The sequence below is a fragment of the Anguilla rostrata genome, chromosome 1, assembly GCF_018555375.3.
Source record: "Anguilla rostrata isolate EN2019 chromosome 1, ASM1855537v3, whole genome shotgun sequence".
In the NCBI taxonomy this organism is placed as follows: Eukaryota; Metazoa; Chordata; class Actinopteri; order Anguilliformes; family Anguillidae; genus Anguilla; species Anguilla rostrata.
The window spans coordinates 21664173-21685476 of record NC_057933.1 but is presented as its reverse complement, the minus strand read 5'-3'; the positions used below and the strand labels follow the sequence as shown (position 1 = coordinate 21685476).

The following is a 21304-nucleotide window of genomic DNA, read 5'->3' as shown; positions in this document are numbered from 1 at the left end:
TTGCTCTTTTTTAATTAACTAACAGTCAGTTAAGACTGAACAGTCTGACCTGCAATCCATCCTTTTCATTGATTATATTGATGTTACAATGAAAGTACAGCTGGGATTGCAACAGCAACGTGCGCTTTGTCCACACTTGTGCGGAAAGGGGCCACGCTTGTATGAGAAAATGGGAAGTATCGATTGTGCAGAACTGCACAGGCGACATCCAATTCAAACAACTTCTTAATTTAGGAGCAAGATCAAGGCAATCCACAGCCATTAATCTAGAAACTGAGAGGGCCTCATCTTTCAATCTGCTACATCCAATTATAAACCTTTAATGTGAAAATTTGCAATGCAGATGTTTACAGAACAAACTGTGAACAGTATGTAATAACATAAGAGAGAGAGGAAGATTTTTTATTTATTTTTATTTTTCCATAGATTGCGTTGTTGCCGTTCTCGTTGTTAGTGTTAATCAGTTTAACCATCAGGGTCCAAGTTGAACTACGCGGTTGTTCCCTGTACTTGGACCGGTACTTCTCTCTAGGGGTTTCGTCATACTTGTTCCTGGTTATGGTTATACACTTTGTTGTACGTCGCTCTGGATAAGAGCGTCTGCCAAATGCCTGTAATGTAATGTAATGTAATGTAATGAAGAGAAAAAGGAAAAAAAAATTCTGCTTGCTCATATCTCAGTGTAACTCCAAGTAGCAGACACTGGTGATGAACTGAAATGCATTAATCTGACAGCAGTTAAGCATTCATGGAACACCGGTCACTGATTAATATATGTACTGTATACACCAATGTCAATTATCTTTGTTTCCTGCTGCACTGTCCTTCTTAAAGACTTAAAACTCAACATGTGACCAAATCCTGTTCAGCTGTGCAGGGTCGGTTTTAGTCTGCTATATTAGGGTGGGCTGGTAGAAATAATAGGTGGGCAACTTGGGTGCAGTGGGGTAACTAGGGTTGGTGTCACCCTGTGTGGTCGCCCAGGCGGGGTGGGGGGGGGGGGTGCTGTTGGATGCTGTCGACCGGGGGGGGGGAAGGGGGTGGATGGGGGGGTGCTGGTGGGTGTGGGCGCGAGGAATTGTGTGTTATGCATTCAAATGACAAAGCGCTTCTCGTCACATTAATACCGCTAATTAAGAGAAACTAGCTGTTTCAACCCGTTGGAGGCGGGCTGTAGGCTGCCCATCCAATCAGAAGTTAGAAACGGTACTGGTATTTTTTGTGCTATTTTTCATTGGCTGAACACAAAAAAAAATTATTTTTTTTTTTTTCTTAACTTTTGATTGGGTGGGCAAGACGCACGTTTGGTGGGCCCATCCCTGCCCATAGCCACCGCCGGCCGTGCAGCTGTGGAACATTAAGTGGCTGTACAACTTAGCCCATTCTTCTGGGGCCCAGAACAGAGGGCAGGAATAAAGATAAGATGATCCACTGAGAAAGAGGAAATGATTAAATAGTGCATGAAAACACACAGCACAAAAAGCTAAAGTGGTGGGGGTTGTGTTAACAGATGGTGCTTAAGCATTAGAGTAGTTACTCTGCTGAATGAGTAAGGGTGGGGTGGGGTTGGGTGTGGTGGTGGGGGAGGGGGGGAGGGGGGGAATAGAGCCTCTTTTCCTATTCCGTCGCCAATATAACAGAGTAATGGCATTTTGGGGGTTTAATTTCAAGGAAAATCCAGAGGTAATCGAGAGGCAAGACCTCTTGCTTTCCCAAGTGGTCACCCCCTCCCTCTCCCCGTCTTCTCCCTCTATCACACTGTTAACTATTTCCCTTTCTCTCTCTGTGTTTCTCTCTCCCTACCTCCTTCCCGCCCTCCCCGTGCAAGCACGGTTCAGCTGTCACAGAATGAGCCCACGTCATTCAGTGGCACACATATGTGCCCAGACCCTTCACAATTAATGATCTTAGAGTAGGGATTATCACCAGCCTTACTGCCTCTTTTATTTTGAAAAACGGAATGCAGTTAGAATGAAAGAAAACACAGAATCATTTCTAAAAGGAGGCATCTGGGTGATGTAGATAGATGTGGAATGTATGAGTCATCACCATCGGGCCTCTCCATTCTACTGGGTCACACATTGGAGCGTTACTGGAGGGTGATCAACACAGCTGGAGCATAATACTGAAGATAAAAGGGAGATATTTTCTCATCCTGCCAATAACACAGGACATAAAGAAAGCAGATAAAACACACAGAGTATTCCACTTGTTGATTATGCACAGTATCTGAAACGCACAAAGGGAGCAAGGGAGCCCCAGAAAGGTTGCTTGGAAACAAGAGATAATGGAATGACGCTAAACTGTTTCTACTGACATCCGTCCTATTGGACGTTCAGCCTCGGCTCTTTATTGGATAACTGTTTCAGGGTGTTCCGCTGTGACAGTGTTGGGTGGAGGGGAGGTAGTGGACGAGATTGTCATTTTATTTTTTTCTTCCTTCGTTTGGTGCTCCTCCAGATGGTTAGCGCCCCTCCATATGGATGGCGCCCAAGATAATTTTTTTTATTTTGCCTATGTCTAGAAGTGGCACTAGTGCAACGCATATTAGCCGTACTTTAACCTCATTGGTGGAGTCAGGTATTCTACATTGCTGTCACATCTTGCCAATGAAATGTGTGTGCGTGCATGCGTGCGTGCATGTGTGTGGTTGTATGTACAGTGAGCTTTTAAACGATTTGGATAAAGACGTGTTTTTATTCATTTGGCTCTGCACTCCACAATTTTTGATTTGTAACCAAACAATTCATATGTGGTTAAAGAGTACATTTACAGCTTTGATAAAAGGCCATATTTATACATTTTGGTTTCACCGTGTAGAAATTACAGCACTTTCTGGTTTCACCAAAACTGGCTAATTATTGACTGGCTAAGTCAATCACCTGATGTGAATCCAATTGAAAGTGTTTTTCATATGGTGAAGAGAAAGCTTAAGGTAATTAGCCCCCGAAACAAGCAGGAGCTGAAGATGGCTGCAGTACAGGCCTGGCAGAGCATCATCAGAGAAGATAATCAGCTGTGGGTGACATACTTCAAGCAGTCATTGCATTCAAAGGACATGCGACAAAGTATTAAAAATAACTACTTTCATTTACATAACATGAATGTGTCCAAAACATTATGCTGCCCTGAAATTGGGGGTTACATATATAAAGTGCTGTAATTTCTACTTGGTGAAATCAAAGTGTATAGCTATTAACTAGCCATACCAATACCAATAAATAAAACCTAAGAATGTGCACTTTAACCGTATGTGAATTATTTGATTACAAATTGAAAATTGTGGAGTGCAGAGCCAAATAAAAAATAAATAAAACATACATGTCTTTGTCCCATACATTATGGAGCTCACTGTATATGCTATATATTCACCCTCTGTTAGATACTTCACACTTGAGTATAAAAGCATTGTCAGAATTCTGCCATTTACTGTCAGGGGGGCATAATTGCAAGGCGATGTACAGATAAATTATGGACCGACTGTGAGGTGTGAGTGTCTTTGAGAGGGGGGGAGGTCCACTTGCTTGAAGAGTAAATGAGACGGAGAATCAGTGGTGGTAGCAGCCAGATCAATACGTTCTGTGTGTTTCAACAAACTGGCCCCAGACACTCAGCATCCCAGCAGGTTTCATAACTATAATTTCCGAGCCACACATACAAAACATGGCGCTAGTTCAGTGGTGTGTGAATACCTAAAAATGGATCATAATGGGTCTCCATGTACTAGTCTCCCTGCTAATTTGCATGGTTTACCGCCTATATATAAAAACATACGGGCAGTTACATTACATTTTTTTTACATTATAGGCATTTAGCTGACGCTCTTATCCAGAGCGACTTACAACAGTTGGGGAGATATGCATTCTGTTTAATTGCCTGGCCTTTAGAATTCATTGTGTAATAAATCCACAAATGCTTGCTTAAATTAGATTTTTAAATGCTAAAAAAAAGTACAATATGTCGTAGCTTGATTGAATGTCCCTCAAATGTGTGCATCCAGTATAGATGTACACAAACAAAATGGCCCTCACTTCCGTGGTCAGTGGTGAAGTCTACAGCCTCCAGTCTATGGTGTCCCTTTTCATTCCGTTTAAAATTCAGCTGTGTCAAAGTCCAGGGTATGTGTTCATTTCAGTTCATAAAACTGGGACAGAAAGGATCATGACTCTAAATTACACAACAATAGGTAGTGTTTCTTTTTGAACCTTTTCACAGTATATGTTATACAACTAGACTGCTAAAGTGTGAATTCAATGCTGACACGTTTTTAAGACCGTTCACTTGATTCAAATGCAGACTCTAGAAAGGATGGAGGTATTTATCCGTTTCTTATAAACCAGCACCACAGATAATTAGAACAGAAATACAAAAATGTTGTGAATGTAAAAACATATATAGTAATCTCCAAGATACTCCCATTCATTTCCTTGCTATTATGCCAAACTCCAGCATCTGGAGCTGCATCTGCATCTGATGTCAGCATCTAACCTGACATCAGTTAGAGGGGAACTTCCATTTAAAAAATTCCATTATCTTTTTTTCTCTGTAACTCATCATAACAAATGCACAATGTCAGGACTGCCGGTTCTGATGTCATGGATTCAAACCCACAGACCTTGTGCCCCCCACCCAGGTACTCACACTGCACTATGAGCTCCACAATGGCCTCCCGGGGCTTGACGTTGAAGCCGTTGTACTGACTGGTCTGGCAGCGGTAGGATCCGGTCATCTCCCTGGAGACGTTGACGATGCGCAGGATGCCGTCATAGCTCTCCGTCTGCATGTTCCCATCCGGCATAGGGGCCTCTTTGTCGGCCCGAGACCACAGGATGATGGGCTTGGGCTTCCCTGAAACAAGGCACTGAAGCTCCACCGTATCGCCCTCCTGGGTCACCAGGGGTGACTTCCCACGTGGAACTGTCAGGTTCGGGGGAACTAAGGAAGAGAAAAACAGGGGGGGGACTGATATGGGGCTCTAGCAAGTGCAAAAACTGGATTAAAGGGGTGGCTGGCTCAAGGACCCCCTCTGCTGCTATTAGGAAATCAACCAGCTAATTACCTATGCCTCCAGTCCTGAGGGCCATCTCTACATTAGTGAGTCAACCTCCAAATGTACCCTGGAACACTGGTCATTCCAGTTATAATGTGTTTATTCGGTGAAATACAAAGCCTACTGAACATTAAGACTGGTCCCTCCCAGGATGAGAGTTTTGTGCAAAAGTTAGGATAGGGTGGATCAGCAGGATATCACATACATCCTCAGCTCAGTATTTCAATACACCCAGTTGCATTTTTCTTTCTTCACAACAAAAAACTGCATGTTTATAGTGAGGTGTTCAGTACAGCCACGGATACCTGATAGTGGATAGCCTCTGATCATGTCCAGTTTTTGTCTAGTTTTAGTTTACTTGTTTACTTGCCTTGCCTGCTCCCAGAAGATAAAGTCTACCCTGTCTCTGCAGAGAATCCCCACTCTCTATTAAATTTATGTTGAACACTTGGATGCACAGCTCCAACCGACCACTGCTCTAATCCAACTTTTCTTGGGAAAAAGGGAACAAACCTACAATGCAACAAAATAATTTCCAGTAGGAAATTACTAAATTAATTTCTGCTAATGTATTCCAGGGAGTCCTGCAGGGAATAGGCTCAGCTCACTCTAATGATGGTGGAATCCCCTGCTCCCTGCTGCCCTAGTGCATAATGGGGCTGGTGATCCCTTAGCCCATGTTGCAAAATGACGGGGAGCTTTATGAATGAGCTTTAGAATGAATGCTGGCTCTCAGAGGGTCTGGTACAATAGGCTGTGAGCAAGCAGCAGTTTAAAGAACAGCCATAGGATAGATCTAAATCAGTGCCATTCAAATCAAACATTAAGAGAGGCGGGCCAATCAAAGAAACCTGGTCTAGAAAAACGGGCACATCATTACGAGGCTTAGGGATGATCAAATTCCATTCTGCACTGGTTACTGTGAATCAACATGGGAACATTAAGTGGCAAAGCTTGGTAAATAAGCACTAGACCAGTTTTTTCAGTGTCTCTAGCACTCAAAGTGTTGTCTTGCATGTAGCTTTCCGAATGCAAGAAGTCTTTGCTGTACTGAGAAGCACAAATGCACAAATGATGTCAATGGCTTGGTGTACTGGGATTCTGGATAGCATTCCGTAAATCTGACAGATTTAGATGAAGGTTTTGGCAGATTGTTTGCAGGCTTGTTTCCACTTGTCACCACTCCAGCTTGCAGTAAGAAAAGATATGTGCTTTATAACGTTATCCACATTACCTGTGAGCATTATGGCATACATAGTCATTTTTTCCTACATTATGGCGCCATGAAATGTTTTCACTTTGTGTAAGGCGGCAAGGTGGCAAGCTAGCAAACAACACAGTTACAGTATATACTTTAACTATTCAGCAAGCTAAACAGTGGTGTAAAAATACAGCCAGTGAAGTCAAATTATTTCTGTTTTTATAATGAACTGTATGGATGAGCAACCCACCAAACAATCCATGATTTTTATAATTAGAATCATTAAAAATGCCAGTAGATACATTTAACACATGATAATTCTTGACGGCATAACATGACAATCAAACCTATTGAAACCATAACTTAAATATTTTGTCCATCTAAAAAGCATGGTCCCTCTTAGCTGGGGTCTCTCCACAACCATGTCAGTGGAGCTCAAGCATCCTCACCCTGCTGGGGAACAGAATGACTTCACCTTGGAGAGAGTACTCAGATCCCCTCTCCCGCTGTGACTAAGAGCATCTCACTGTCTGGGGCCCAAGCAGAAGCTCTTACCTAATTGGTGGCTGCCAGGCAACAGGTACACCACTAAGCAAGCTGTTAAATGAATAAATAAATAATCATTTCTTCACTATGTCAAGGAAAGAAGCCCAAGAGACATTTCTTCAGAAATGAGCTCTTACTTATTCATATTCTAATGCTGAAATCTTACTGTGCCATTGTGGCTGAATGCTCTCATGTCATTAGTTGACCATCATAAGAGCTACCAAGTATTATCCTTTCTCATGAACACATTTTATATCACTCAGAAAACTAGGGCTGCGTCCTAATAGTCAACCAAACCATCAGTCGATCAGAAGAGTCTTAGTCGACCAAGTTTTCATTGGTCGGTTAGTCGCAGGGAAAAAGTAAAAATAAAAAAAAACCTCAAACTCCATTCGGGAGCTGCACCTTGTCCTTAAAAAGTTATTAGACTATGTCGGGCAGGAAAGTGTGGGATCATTTCGAGCGTGTAAAGGACGACCCCAAGAAAGTGACATGCAAACTCTGCATGCAAAGATGTGTTTGCAACGTAGGTGTTTTTTACTCTCTGGCTCATAGCAGTTCGGTCCCTGGAGTCCGGTTTGCTGGCGGACGTCCACTCACCGTGTACAAAGCATGTGTGCGCTTAACGTGGTAGTAGAACGAATCGAAAACACTGTAATCTTCTGCACGGCCGTCTATTCCACAAATGACACGGAAGTTAGGGCTATGGCCATGTACTCTATTTATCTGACTCGATAGCCATTTCAAAGTCAGGGCCATAAACATGAAACGAATCATACACCGCCAACTCACTGCTGCCGTTAATTGTGTTAATGTGTTAACATTTATGTTTGCATTCTGCCCTAAAAAAAATCGAAAGTTTTCATTCCATGTTGAGGCTACTTATATTACTACTTACTGATATTTCTCATTTAAGTGTTTCAGTTTGCTGAATATTTATTTATTTGTTTGTTTATGTAATTTATATTTATTTAGGCTACATTTTAAAAAGAAGGCTGTTTTTTTATTTATCATTTGTTTAATAAGTTATTGTGTTGGTGTTACAAGTTCATAAGTTGTGTGATGTTATACCATGTTGAAAAAATTAACAAAATGTTCAGTCTCCTTGCTGGCTGTTCCAACACATTCAGAATCATTACCGCTTTTGCCGTTACCATTGTCGTTAACAGGCGGCTCGCTTCGTGCATGCACTTCTAAAATTTGTATTTTAAAAGCTCGTTTTTACGGTTTTGTATTTCTCTGTAATGTAGCACAGTGTTAACCATGTCACTTATAACATTCTTTCTCAGCCCTGGAACTCAAACCATTTTCTGATGCCCAAAAAAAAAAAAAATATATATATATATATATATATATATATATATATATATATATATATATATTTAAATAATTAAATTAATATCATAAACGTGCGTCGAGTAGTCGACTAATGGCTTGAACTAACGACTACTAGTCATCTAGGAAAATCTTTGTTCGGGGGCAGCCCTACAGAAAACCAAGTTTTGGTCTCTTGCATTAACATAGATATATCAGAGATGATGGTCCTGAGTAAAAATAGAAGCCACTGTAAGGTTGGACAACCTTGTTCCCTCCAAAGTTGACCCAGAATCCTACAGTGAATCCATGTTCCACATATTCAATGCTGACATCCGGATTACATCTTTGTTCCACACATGCTGACTTTTCACATGAAAGGGTGATTCATTTTCTCTCAGGGGGCCTGCTGCATGGGCTAAAGGTAAATTTCTATAATGATTAGTCCTGTACAGCAATGGCTTCTGGGGTTAGCCCAGATGTAGTGCAGCGGGGTGGATGCTCGAAAGGCAAAATGTCAGGGATGGCAACCAGCTGATGAGTTAAGCAGACTTAAAATTCCCCCGGAATCCTGCCCTTGTCTGCCTTTCACTACCACTATTATTCTCCTCTGTTTTCTTGAGTGTGTTGATTTATAAACCAGGGATCATTTAATCATTTTGTACACTAGTCAACTTGGCTTATTACCATGAGAGAGTCCTGTGAAGATGAAATTGGGCAGGAGTAATATAACGTGTGAGAGTAATGGCAATGGCAAAGTGATCATTTGGATTATGAGCATGCCCCTGGAGACGCACACGAGGATGGGGAAGACAATCTGTAATGCGGAATTGGGAGAGAGATCCACAAGCAGATTGCAAGGCAATAAATATTCTAGGGGTCGACTTATTTCATTACTGGAGCACAAGAGTTATGACATTTGTGCTGCTGCACAACGCATATTCGCTAATGATTCCTTTTGGAATGCATGCGTGGGACATTTTCGCGAAGCGTTCTGCCACCAGACACCCCAGTGGCTTCCTAATGATGTAATGTCTTCACAGAAAACAAGCCTTAGTACATGCAGAGCTGTTACCATTATAGGTTGACACAGATACAGTATGTGGATTTCAATATGTGGACACTGCCTAATTGGTTTTGAACAATATCATTGGGAATAAACTATCCAAGGAAATATAATTTGACTGTACAATGAAGCCCCATCATTTTCAGACATTGTCTTTGGTTTGGATTTTCCTGAACAACTGAATGATTTGGATCAAGATCAAGCTGATGTATTTAGAACAATGTAATTTTTAAAAACAAAGGATTCTGGGAAAATATTAATGGAAGCATGGCATCGATGTAGAGCAGCACTGCTTACAATAATATTTTTTTGTTAACCATGTAAACCAATTTCTGATCCATTTTAATCACAAAAATGTAGCACTGGCATAATCAGGATAAAGACTCAAGTGCATTGCTGACTGGTTGGACCCTTCGAGACCCCAAATCAGCCAGCCAAGAAGGTAAGGCAGAACCCAAAACATATGACTCCTACCTCAGTCATCTTAATGAAAATTGATATTCAACCTTCAAAAGAGAGCTCCCTTCAACAAGGTAGCTATCTTTTACAAAGTTTTGCCTTCTGTTGGATCAGCAGTTTGCACGTCCTTCCATTGCTGCATTTAACAGTCAGAATGATTTTACCAAGACGGATGAAAACACCGGTGTGCGGCTTTGCAGTCTAAGCCTACTCTTTAATCTTGCTACAGCTGTATGGGAAATCTTTTCACTCATCCTCCTTTTCAAAAATGAATTAAACATTGCCTGTGATATCTAAGAAAAATCAATCGGTTAATGTCTATATTTTAACAATAAAAAAGGTCTTTGTGTAGTTTTTCTGGGAATGAGAAACATCTGTAAGAAGTGTCACAGGGAATCAAATCAAGCCATTGTCTGTCTGTTACTTTGTGTTTGCCGTGTGTATTCAAAGAGAAGTTATCTGAACGGTAGTGCTGAACTTGAGTACATTTGTTGTGATTTCTATTTTAGTTCTCCCCAGACTGTCTTACACTCCACAAAACAGACACACCGTACAGCTCTTTATCTGCAGTATATCGATGTGTACCATCTCTGCAACAGTCCAAAAACTGCAAGAAAGTTACTGTCAATACATTGAATGTCGGCAGTTATTGCCACAGTTTGAGAATATAATAAGGCATAGTGCTTATTATTGAACAGGAAAAACTGGCAGATGGCACTATCTCTCTGTTGTTTTATGCAATACCACACAGATTGGAGCCAGGAAGCAACCATATCCAATTCTGTTCATCAATAATAATGTTTATATTTGAACAGAATCTCACAAGATCTGGCTAGACTTCCAGCGGCAACTATACTGGTGTAATCGCTTAAGAAAGCTAGTGAATATAAGGCACTGCATGCATTAAAAAATCAGATTACCTTGAGGTAACATGGTTGAAGTGACAGGTGAGACCAAGTCTGGTGAACCCTCTTAATGGAGAATCTGTGTTAATTACAGGAAAGTGCCAAGAACCAACTTTCCTGTTTCACGATGGAAGGCTGACATTTCCACTGGATCAGTAGGCACCTGTCTGATAGACATGTGAGGTGCTCCTTGAATAATGCTTGACATGGCAGTTCCGCCAAGTCATCAGGAATCATCTTATTTTTTATTTTTTTTTATTTTTTCAGCAAATGATTAATGGAAGAGGCCTGAGCCACTGCAGGAATTCCATATTGACTGCAGCTGGTTGGTTACAGCTGACCTCATCTGAACCGTCTGTTGTATGACAGAAGGGGTTAAGGACCACGTGTCAGAAGAGCAGGACTGGGAGATCCACACTGCTCCATAGCAGTGGCCTCTTATTAACCTGTTTAAGTTCTTTTATCCTCTGAAAAGACCACAGTTGTAATGAAAGGCGACATGGTGGCTATTAAAAGCCAGAGTGCAGTGTGTTATTATCGACAAATACAACATCCCCCCACCCCGATACCACATACACTCCACTGCATAGTTATGGTGAGAAGCAACACTCTTTGAATGCTGTGTATTCAGTTGCTCTGTAATGCAGTTAGCACCTAATAATATGTCAATGTCATTTTTACAGGTTATGAGCACGTTAACTCTTGCAAAGAACAATTAGGAAATGTTGGCATGGATTCAATCAACAGTTGTCCTTAACTCTCAGGCATCAATTGTAAAGCGCTTTGGATAAAAGCGCTATATAAATGCAGTCCATTTACCATTTACTCTCGACTCAAAAATAAATGCAAGTTTGACTTTTTGGGTGCCAAACAAGCTTTTGTATTAAGTTATTAGATTTGTGAACTTTGCTAAGAAAAAAACAAACAGTTGCTTTAATTTGGAGTTTAAATTCAGGACAGATGCCTGTGTTCTTTTTTTCTGCCATAACTACGATGAGGCCCACAGGACTTTGGGTAGCACAGTGTAGGATGAGAAGTCAACTCTGCAGACAACGAGTGGACCAATTTCCTGATCTCTTCTCAGTAGTGACAACTTTGGACATAATTTATCACTGTTACCCATTTTACCCAACAAATTACCCTTTGCATGCTGAATTTTGCAAAGCTTACATTATGGCAACAACTTGTTTTGTTGAAATTACAATAAATGTCTTAAGAGCTGATATGGCGTTTCCTATTTTATGTATAAAATTACATTTCTATCAACCATTTTTCTTAGTGCTTCTTATTCAAAAATATTTTTGAGTATACAGTTTTCCTGTACTCAATGACTCCCCTGTTCCTGTATATATTAATGGAAATTAATACATTTATGGTGGCCTTTCCAGCTGATTAATGTTAAAGTATAAAATTATCTGTCAAGATGAATCAGTCCACGCTACATAAGATTGTCCAACTAAATACCTGCAAACATAAAATAGTTCTCATTCCCTCCAAATAAGTAATTTTCCCCCTTAATTCAAAAAAACAGTAAATACTTTTTTCTTATTCATTAAAATTTCAGCTCAAAGTGCAAAACTCTCCAGAAGAAAAGGCAGACCATTAAAATCCATCTGCATAAGCTCACTCACGTGTGTGAGTGTGTGCATGTGTGTGTGTGTATAAACAGGCTTACAAATCGCAGTCTTGCACGTTAACTTCTGTCATCAAGCAATGATTAATCAGTTTGGCGTGTTAACGAGCATCAAAACATTAGTAGCACGTCCACCTCGATTAAACCCTACTTAGTAATGAAGGCATTGAGTAATAGCATTTTACATAAAAGCCCCTGTAATCAGAAAATGGCTTCCTGAGTGTTATCTCCTCATTGCTATAATATCCTCTCTTGTGGTAATGAAGGTATTTTGGGTCATGGGCGTTTACCCCTCACTTTTTGAGTGGATCGGTGGCAGAGCCTTTCCTCCCTTTAGGCAGATCAAGCACTGTGCCTAGGGCCCCGCCTTTGCTCCCAGGGCCCCAACTTCTCGCCTTTCTTTAACAATGAAAGAATCAGAAGGTGTTTTGAAGGGGCCCCCAAATTATTTTTGCCTAGGGCCCCCACAAGTCTAGGGATAGCTCTCATCAGTGACCAGGGGAATTTGAGAGTTGGGGGACATTGTGGACTAGCACTCACCAGTAGTGGAGGAGATGTTGACATCAATGCTGATCTCTGGGATTCCCCCACCCTTGAGCGAGGCCATGCAGGTGTAGGTGCCGAAGTCGGTGAACTTGAGATCAATGATGTCCAAGTTGGTGGTGCCCGGGGAGACATCGGGGTCGGTCTGCGTGATGACCATGCGCTCAGAGCTGCGAAGCGCTCGCCCGTTCTTCAGCCAACTGAACATCAGCTCCTCAGGGGGCGTGGCCTCTACCTGGCAGGAGATCTTCACCTCCCGTCCAATTTGGATGTTGTCGTCATTGTGGTAGGGGTCTGGGGTGATCCAGAATCTGCCCTTCTTTAGTGCTTTGGAGAGAAAAGTAAAGGATGCTGGGGCATTAATTGGGATACAGTGCAGTAACATTTAAGAAGTCACAAACATATTCTTATTGATGCATTTGTATGAACAGTCTACATCAAACTAATCTTAATGAAAGAAACACAAATAAAACATGCATCAAAATAACAAATGAACACCCAAGCAAAACCATGCTATTGACTCCAATATTTGTAAAAATTCTGTAATAGATAAAAATTAAAAGAAGAAAGAAGATTATTGCAGCAAATTCATTTCTTTCTTTACATCCATCTGGGCTGTGTTATTCATGCAGATTTCTACAGGGACCTGCAAACTATAGATAACCTTGGTTGTACTTCCCACAGGAAATCTAAAGTAATTAGAAAATTGCCTATCACCATACGGATATTAATGACTGTGAAGAATTAGCAATTAAAGGGTGGTGCTGTCACACAGAGCAACCATTAATCAACAGAGATAACACAACATTACAAAATAAAAATACCTCAGATTTTGGTAAACAAAATATGTCTACACAGGCTTTTTTACAGTTCCCCAGGCTCATGGGCAAGTAGTTTACCCACAGAAAATAAGATTGGTTCGCAAGCCAAGAAGATTACGATCCAACAATGAAACACAGAGACATTCTGGCAACCAAGTTCCTGGCAGTCTCACTCCTGAGTGTCCCCCTGCATATTCCCCCTGAAGCTCTGTGCGGAGGGTGTGCTGGTAAGTCAAACAAACCCGCCTGCTTCTTTCCATTGCTGAGCTCTTGGTGAGTGTTTTCAGTGTTTGAGCAATAGTTAAACTGGTTTGGTGCTAATGACCCTGTGGTTGTGGGTCAGCCCAGAACACTGTGGCTCCTGGGCTAGTCAGAGCTTTCCTAGGCCTCTATAGCCAAACAGTGTGGATCAATTATCATCCAAACAGGGCAGTGACACTAGCTCACTGTTGCTGTGGGAGCAAGGCTGGCTGGAGGGTTATTTACATTCAGTCCAGAAACACATTGTAAAAACACAACTAGCACCAAGCCTGCCTCAATCATCACTAAGACAAATATGGGCTATGCCTTTGAGCATATTTCAAAACATTTTACACTATTATGAAGCCTGGTACAGAGCTGTCAAAAACAGAATTTTTGGTATGATGCCAATCAGAAGGTTTTATGTTACCGATATTGTCATTTCTTTGACCAATTCTGATCGAAAAGTTGAGGTCATTAATGAGATCAGGCCATTATAAGACAATGATCTCATTAAAGAAATACCTGAATTTATGGAACAGACATGAAACAGACACATTTTATTTCAACTACAGTTGAAAGATGATCTCAGGTTTCTATTGATGAGAACACACAAATTTGGACACCCTTTCCTTATAACTAGTAGAGGAAGAGGTCAATGGGTATCAGTGGTAACACTATAACTAGTTACTACTGATACCCCTAATCACAGTAATACTGTAGCAATGTGCACAAAACATGAACTACTGTAATACTGACAATATAACCGTCCGTGAACTGAACACTTTTTGAAATTTGCTCATTTCTTGGCAGCAGAAAAAAAAAAAAACATTTGTCCACATCCCCAACTCCACAAAGAGGCAGCATGCCAGTTGCAGACACTGCTGAGAAGTGGGCAAGTCTTTGCAAGTGTTTGCTGCCAGATCAAAGGATTAGGCAAATGACTGATTCAATCAAATCTGTCACCGCAAATTCTCAACTCCACAGTGGCCGGTATTCCGGTTCTGAGAGCTTCTATTTATACACATTCAATTTGCGTCTTTCGTCGCATCGCCTCCCCAGAAAGCTTTAGTGTGCCCTGATGATGCAGAAGGCCTTGTGGTGTTCAGTTCCAGTGCGCGGGTTTAGACCAGCATAGCCTCGTGCCATCTCTTCACACATATTTGAGACACTGGATCAGGATGAGTACACATTGAACAAGTGGCTTGAGGATGTTTTCTTTTTTATATATATATATGTATATATATATATATATATATATAATTTTTTTTTTTTTACCCGGCTGCACATTCTGTCAGCACATCTCTGCTGTCACACTGTCTTCCTCGCCTACATGAAAACATGATTCTCTGTGAAAGCCTCGCTAAATTTTTTACGGGGACGCTGACCAAGACATCGTTTTCCAATTTACTCATACTGTCTGAATGCAGCAGCTGACAAGATGGGACAACTTTTTTGCTGTCTTGCCTCTTATAGGACTACACTGACTTCTGTGGGATCGGATGTTTTTTCACAGAGAACAGCTACAAAAGTACATTAAGATTTATTTTAAAAGGTTAAACTGTAAGTGGCTTACTGAGTACTTCAGAAGACTGGTAAGCACATGACCTGAGTGCACAGCAGCAGTGTGTCTGAAACAAGCTTAGCATAATCACAAAGCACAAAGTGCCTGGGAATGGGGAGCTTTAAAAGACCCAAGGAGAGAAGAACAGAGACACGTGTCAGCAAGTAAATAATTTCCCGCGATTGGGATGTCTTAATATTATTATTTCAGAAGCTTCCAAAGGGTCTTTATTTTTGTACAAACCACAGAACACGATCACCGAAAGCATGTGAGGTGATCGCAAAGCATGCAGACACGCAAGGAGGCTTCTTCAGATCTTTTGCATTCCTATCCCCTCTGCACAAGCTGTGACTCAGTACGAGCTAAAAGGATTGCCAAAATAAAATTATACATGGCATAGAAGTGCCCTCACCAGGCAAGCCCAGATGATTTGGAAAGCGCAATTGAATGTTTAGCATTTCATTCCAAATGCCTATCCTATATCAAATTGAAATGGTTCCAGATTTGTTTAGCCAGCCCATAAAAATGTCATTTTTATTATATATAATAAAGAGTAGCCTGTCAGGCGGTGGTTCCATGCAACTATATAATTTCATCCTGAAATGAAAAAAAATAAAAAACAATGCATCAATCTCCTCTTCCAGTGGTTTTAGACATTTAGCTATATTAATTGCCTTTTTTCCTGCGCATTATTAGGCAGACCTACTTTGCTGGGTCTAAAAATAGATTGCAGTGGCGAGAGCCTTTTTCTACACAATGACGAAACTTGAAGATTAGATCACCCCATTTCCGTCAATGATTCTTATGAATAAGGCAGCATTCTGGTGAGATGTGCGAGGCTTCATTTATACATTAGTCACAGGCAAGCAGTGTGCGGCTGGTGGTGGATCCCACATTTGACCGTGCATAAAGGAACGTAGCGAGTAATGCTTGTGGACGATTGGAGACATAAGACTCGAGAGCGAATCAGATCGAGTCAGTCACACTTTATTCTCTTGCCTCCACTCTGATGTTGCTCCTGCAGCAAAATGCTCTGGTTTTATACCCAATTCATAAGAATGGGCACAAAAAAGACACATCCCTTTAACTGCCACAGAAACAGGACCTCAGTGGTCTGAACCAGAGTCAAAGGCATGGATTGACCCAACCTTTATCTTTAAACTAAAAGTCTAAATTTAAGTGCAAATGTTGAATGATGTTCTTCACAAACATAGTGAGGAAAGTTAAGAAGTACTCTACATTAACTTGCCAAATTGACCTTGTGAAGACCTTGTGATTGGCTGTCACTTTGTACATTCAATCAACTTGTAATTTTAAGCAAAGCCTTGCCCAGTCAGGCAAAGCAGCTATGCATTTTTCAGTCCAAACGGATACCCATAATCACTCTATTTTCTAAGCATCATTTTAATCTTTAAAAAAAAGGAAAAAGCTGAGCGCATTCATGAGGTTTAAAGTTGTCCAGCAACGTTGACTTATCTTTATATAACCCGCACATGACTCATCTCATTTCATGTGAATGGCATCTGTCCTTCCAGATTATTATTAACAGACCAGAACAGCTGCTGCATGAAACAAATTGAATCAAAAGTTAAAACTAACCTTTTCAGGCTAAATACATTTTTTTGGCAGCAGATTTTAAAAATAAAAAATGAAATGAAATGAATAAATAAAAATAGAATTCACACAGATGGTAAATTTATTAAAGTCAGAGACATGTGACTGATAAAATTGTGGTAGCAGTCAGAGACCAGACCTTGCTTAATTAAATAAGTGTAGGTGGTCACATCCACCCACGTTATATCTCCATAACACTGTTTTTTTTTTTTCGAGGCTGGTCTGTGGTGTGAGACAGCATTTCCCCTGCAAAGGCTCATCTGTGGTGCACCGCCACAATACCAACAAGGCCGCCACAAATTAAAAAGTCGGTCAATAAGGGGTTTTATTTACAAAAGGTGCGCTGATGCCCTCTTATTTATGAGAGATGCACCGCACGCACGTTTCTCTGCACCTGATACCCGCTAGTTTGGAGATGCAGTCATCACAGATGAAAGACTGCAGAAATCCGCAACATCGACAAGGCAATAAAAAAGGCGCCTTTTTCTTTATCTCTTTCAATGACAAAGAAAAGGTTTATTCACCCGCACCTCACCCCCAATGACAGTTGACAATATACCATCAACAAAGCTTTAAAGCTAATTCCAGCCCAGCTGCTTGGGGAGTAAACTATATTCAACATGTCATGTGACCACGGATGACCTCCAAACCTAGGATAACACTGGTCTGAGGGCAGATGACGTCAAATATTCAGCAAATAAAGTAAAAACATACCATCCAATTTTAGCTCGTTGCAAGATTTAAATATACATGCGGTAAACACATACACACCTGCATTTATCCAAATATAACCATACAACAAATGGCCATATTTGGAAACTGATGGCTCACCGATTTCCAAATGAGCCAGAACACTATGGGGCACCACAATACAGAACCCACACATCTCCATGATTGGTCCTCATAAATGGATGTTTGTCACTAGCATAATTAGCCACACAATGGTTCCGCTTCTACCTGTACCCTCAAAAAGGCACCTTGATGGATGTAATTCTTTCAACAAATATTGGTTTCAATGTTCTTGAGGCCCCTTGTAGAGGACCCGCATGGAGGTCAGCTGACCTTGTCTACCTATCGGGTTGTAGCTCAGCCATTTCCCACAGGCCTCAGGTGAGGGTGAATGGTGGTACAAGATGGGTGGCAGTGTAGGGGTGGGGCATCAAGCTCCCTTCCACCCACAACCCACAGAGTCCATCTGCCATTCAGTAATGGAGATGAAATGCAGCTCTGGGCCATGAATTATTCAAAAACAAATTTGATAAGAGCCGATTTACATGTTGATTTACATGCAGGCAGCAAGTTTTTACAAGTCAGGCCCGACAGGACTTTTATGGATGCAGCCAAACCACAACAGCAGGAATGGCCAGATAAGTACTGTTTTCCTATTGAGAGCTGCTGTTTTTCCTGTCATGAATACTAGAAACACCTTTGAGCAGGAGGACATTGCAGAGGCTGCCCCCTGCTCCTGTAACCCAACCCACCCCTCTGTGCCTTCCTAAGTTCATCAAGATTGACGGTAAACTAGAATGAATGAGCGTGTCAACATGTGCCTCTATAAAATATAACAGTTTTTTTTTTTGGGGGGGGGTTGGGGTTCTTGCATATTTGCATATTATGCATATTTTGGTTTCTGTTTAACTGCTCTTTGGTGACTGAGTCTGTGGACTCAGGGTGGGACTGTGGGGGTGGATGAGTCGGGTACATTGTGGCCTGCTTTGTCTTGAAAAAACCATGGCAGAGAAGATATTAATGTACAAGGTGATAGCACTCTCACATCAGCATTTGCCAAAGATTGACCGAGGGGCAGGTCGCGCAAAGTGCAGCGTTTCCCTCCCTTTTTTAAACGTCAGAGGCACTGCAGGCTTTGTAGCAGTAATAATATACTGCATTACACAAGTCACTTTAGTGAAGTCCTTGAAACATGTGAAGCGGATGTCTGCATTTTGCTGAGGGACGACCGCAGAATTCACAAAGGAGATGGCATTCTTCACAGTCCTCTGAAAAGCAGAACAGCACACATTAACACGGCTATTTTCTCACAGCGCCATAGGATGCTATTAGACAGTCTATGAACAGAGGGAGCTGGATGAACCGCGATGAGTTACTGAGTCGTGTTCCAATACAGCCAGCTGCCTCCACAAACTGGATAAAGCTATGGAGCATGTGATTCCATCCAGTCCTTTGGGACCTTCTCTGTAGAAGCAGGCTAAAAGGGCAGTAACCGAAGCTTCTCACTTTAATAGACTCCCACTGCCTTCTGGGGAAAAGCTGGTATCATCCAGCAGGCTTAGATCTTTAGCCCCAGTGTACCTTAGACTGGGTAAACGGCACTTTGGTTGGCCTAGAGTTGTTTTGCACCGGGAAAACGTGGAAGATCCAGGTTGTTGACTGAATGGTAATACAAAGTAAAAACCAACCGGTGGATCATGATAGGGACTTTGGTGTACCAAAGCACATGTTGGTGTCTTGGAAAGGCAGGCCAAGCTGAAAGACATCCCGGGCTGTCGGAAGTGTGGCCAGAAGAGCAGCCATCTGTTCCGAGAGGATCTGTGGAAACACAGACAGGCCCGACGGCAAAACAATCCTGAAAGGATTTTTCAAGGACCAGGGGCCGATACACACATGAGTCGCCGGTGCCAACTCAAGCTGTGCAATGAGGTTGAATCTACACGATAAACTGGCTGCCTTTCTTGCACCAAAGAGACTGTCAGGGTGGCACCACATCTGCTTACACGTTAAATATAACAAATGAACTGCTCAACACCTCCAAGGCAGAAGCACACACATGCAATTGTGCATAGATGCCTCCAGCAATTACAAAACAAACTAACAATTGGGCAACAAAAGCAAAGCATCGGTTATTGATTCACACCCTGGGAAAGTGACAGGTAAATCTGTTGCCAATACAGACTCAATTTAACTCCTGCGTTTTCCGAAAAATTATTATGTGCCAGCAGGACACTTTTGCATGGGAAATGCTTCCTCCATCGTGTTTTAATGAATGTGGACTCTTCAATAAAGGCCCTCCCATCAATTAGCCAGACTGACAGCCTGAGGACCACTGATGAGCTTTTTTCCGCTGATGCATCCAGAAATGGTGTATCCTTACAGGGATGCCCATTATAATAATGTTGCTCTTGCACAATATGCTGTTTATTGCCGCTAAAGGTTGAGCGTGTCTCTTGCTCTTTCTCATTCTATCTATCTGTAAATGTGTGTGTGTGTGTGTGTGTGTATATACATATATATACACACACACACACTGTATCAGAGGAGGCTGGTCCATAGAGGCAGACGAGGATGCTCTTCCTCCACTGAGAGGCATGAGGGAGATCAAAATATGAAAAAGTAAATGGGATTAAATTGATAAAGACTCCAAAGACAATCAAAAGGCTAGAATTAAAACTAGATACTGAAAGCTCTTGTATACCTTCACTAAAGAAGCAACTGAACACACCTGACTAATCACAGAAACATGTGACGCCATTTGCACCTAACATTAGAATACCCTGAAATGGGGGGATATGTTTTTAAAAAATTCTGTCATTTATATGTGGTGAAACCAAAAATGCCCTTAAAAGCTGAGAATATGCACTTTAACCACATATAAATAGGTTCATTACAAATCTAAAATTGTGAAGCACGGAGCCAAATCGAAAAAAAAAATGTCTTTGTCCCAAACACTATGGAGCTCACTGTGCATATATACATATATATATACACACACACACACACACACACACACACATATACATATATTTATATATATATATAAACTATTGCCTGTAGTGTTTGCTTAATGAAAAATAAACCAAATAGGAGATGATATCAGTAAATATATAAAAGAGCGAGCGGTGTGGCGGTCTGCATGCTCAGCAAATAGCCTCGGCTTATAAATAAGGCATATGCCACACAGCCCTGCTTATTTTCTCCCAGTCAATATGCCGATGTGTTATCCTTCTGAATCATCTTCTCTGGGTTTTTGATGCTCTTACTGCAAGGGCTGGATGCGATAACTCAAGAGCGCCGCATTTCTTTAATTGATGATGTAGCCTGGGAGGGGTCTGAGCCTGTCGGGGAAAGCCTGCAGATACATATCTGCCACAGCAAAAAAAAAAATAAAAGGTGAAAATTGGGGCCAGAATAAACGTGAGCTGTGGTGTCAGCGTGTTTGCAGGACGAGCGCAAGAAGAAGGCCCGGATCTGTCCTTTCGCCTCAGGCAAGCACTGAAGCTCTATTGCACCTTCAGTAAGCGCTAAAACAGTTATCAGCAGTGATTGCAAGCCAGCAGTGGTGGCATGCAGTCTAGCATATAATACAGCTTTTTTAACTAAGCAAACAGTGTCC

The 21304-nt window shown here is 41.5% G+C and overlaps 1 protein-coding gene across 5 annotated transcripts in view; it reads right to left on the bottom strand.

The window, feature by feature from the left end:
- mdga2a (MAM domain containing glycosylphosphatidylinositol anchor 2a) overlaps positions 1 to 21304 on the bottom strand; it is a 227375-nt gene that overhangs the window by 79516 nt on the left and 126555 nt on the right. For 3 of the 5 annotated variants that reach the window (XM_064329795.1, XM_064329784.1, XM_064329812.1), the window contains exons 7-8: positions 12715 to 13044; positions 4642 to 4962 (exon numbers count right to left, since the gene is read on the bottom strand). In XM_064329795.1, coding sequence (XP_064185865.1) covers positions 4642 to 4962; positions 12715 to 13044 — 651 coding nt within the window. The remainder of the gene's footprint in view (positions 1 to 4641; positions 4963 to 12714; positions 13045 to 21304) is intronic. The other 2 variants (XM_064329804.1, XM_064329813.1) reach the window with 1 other exon arrangement.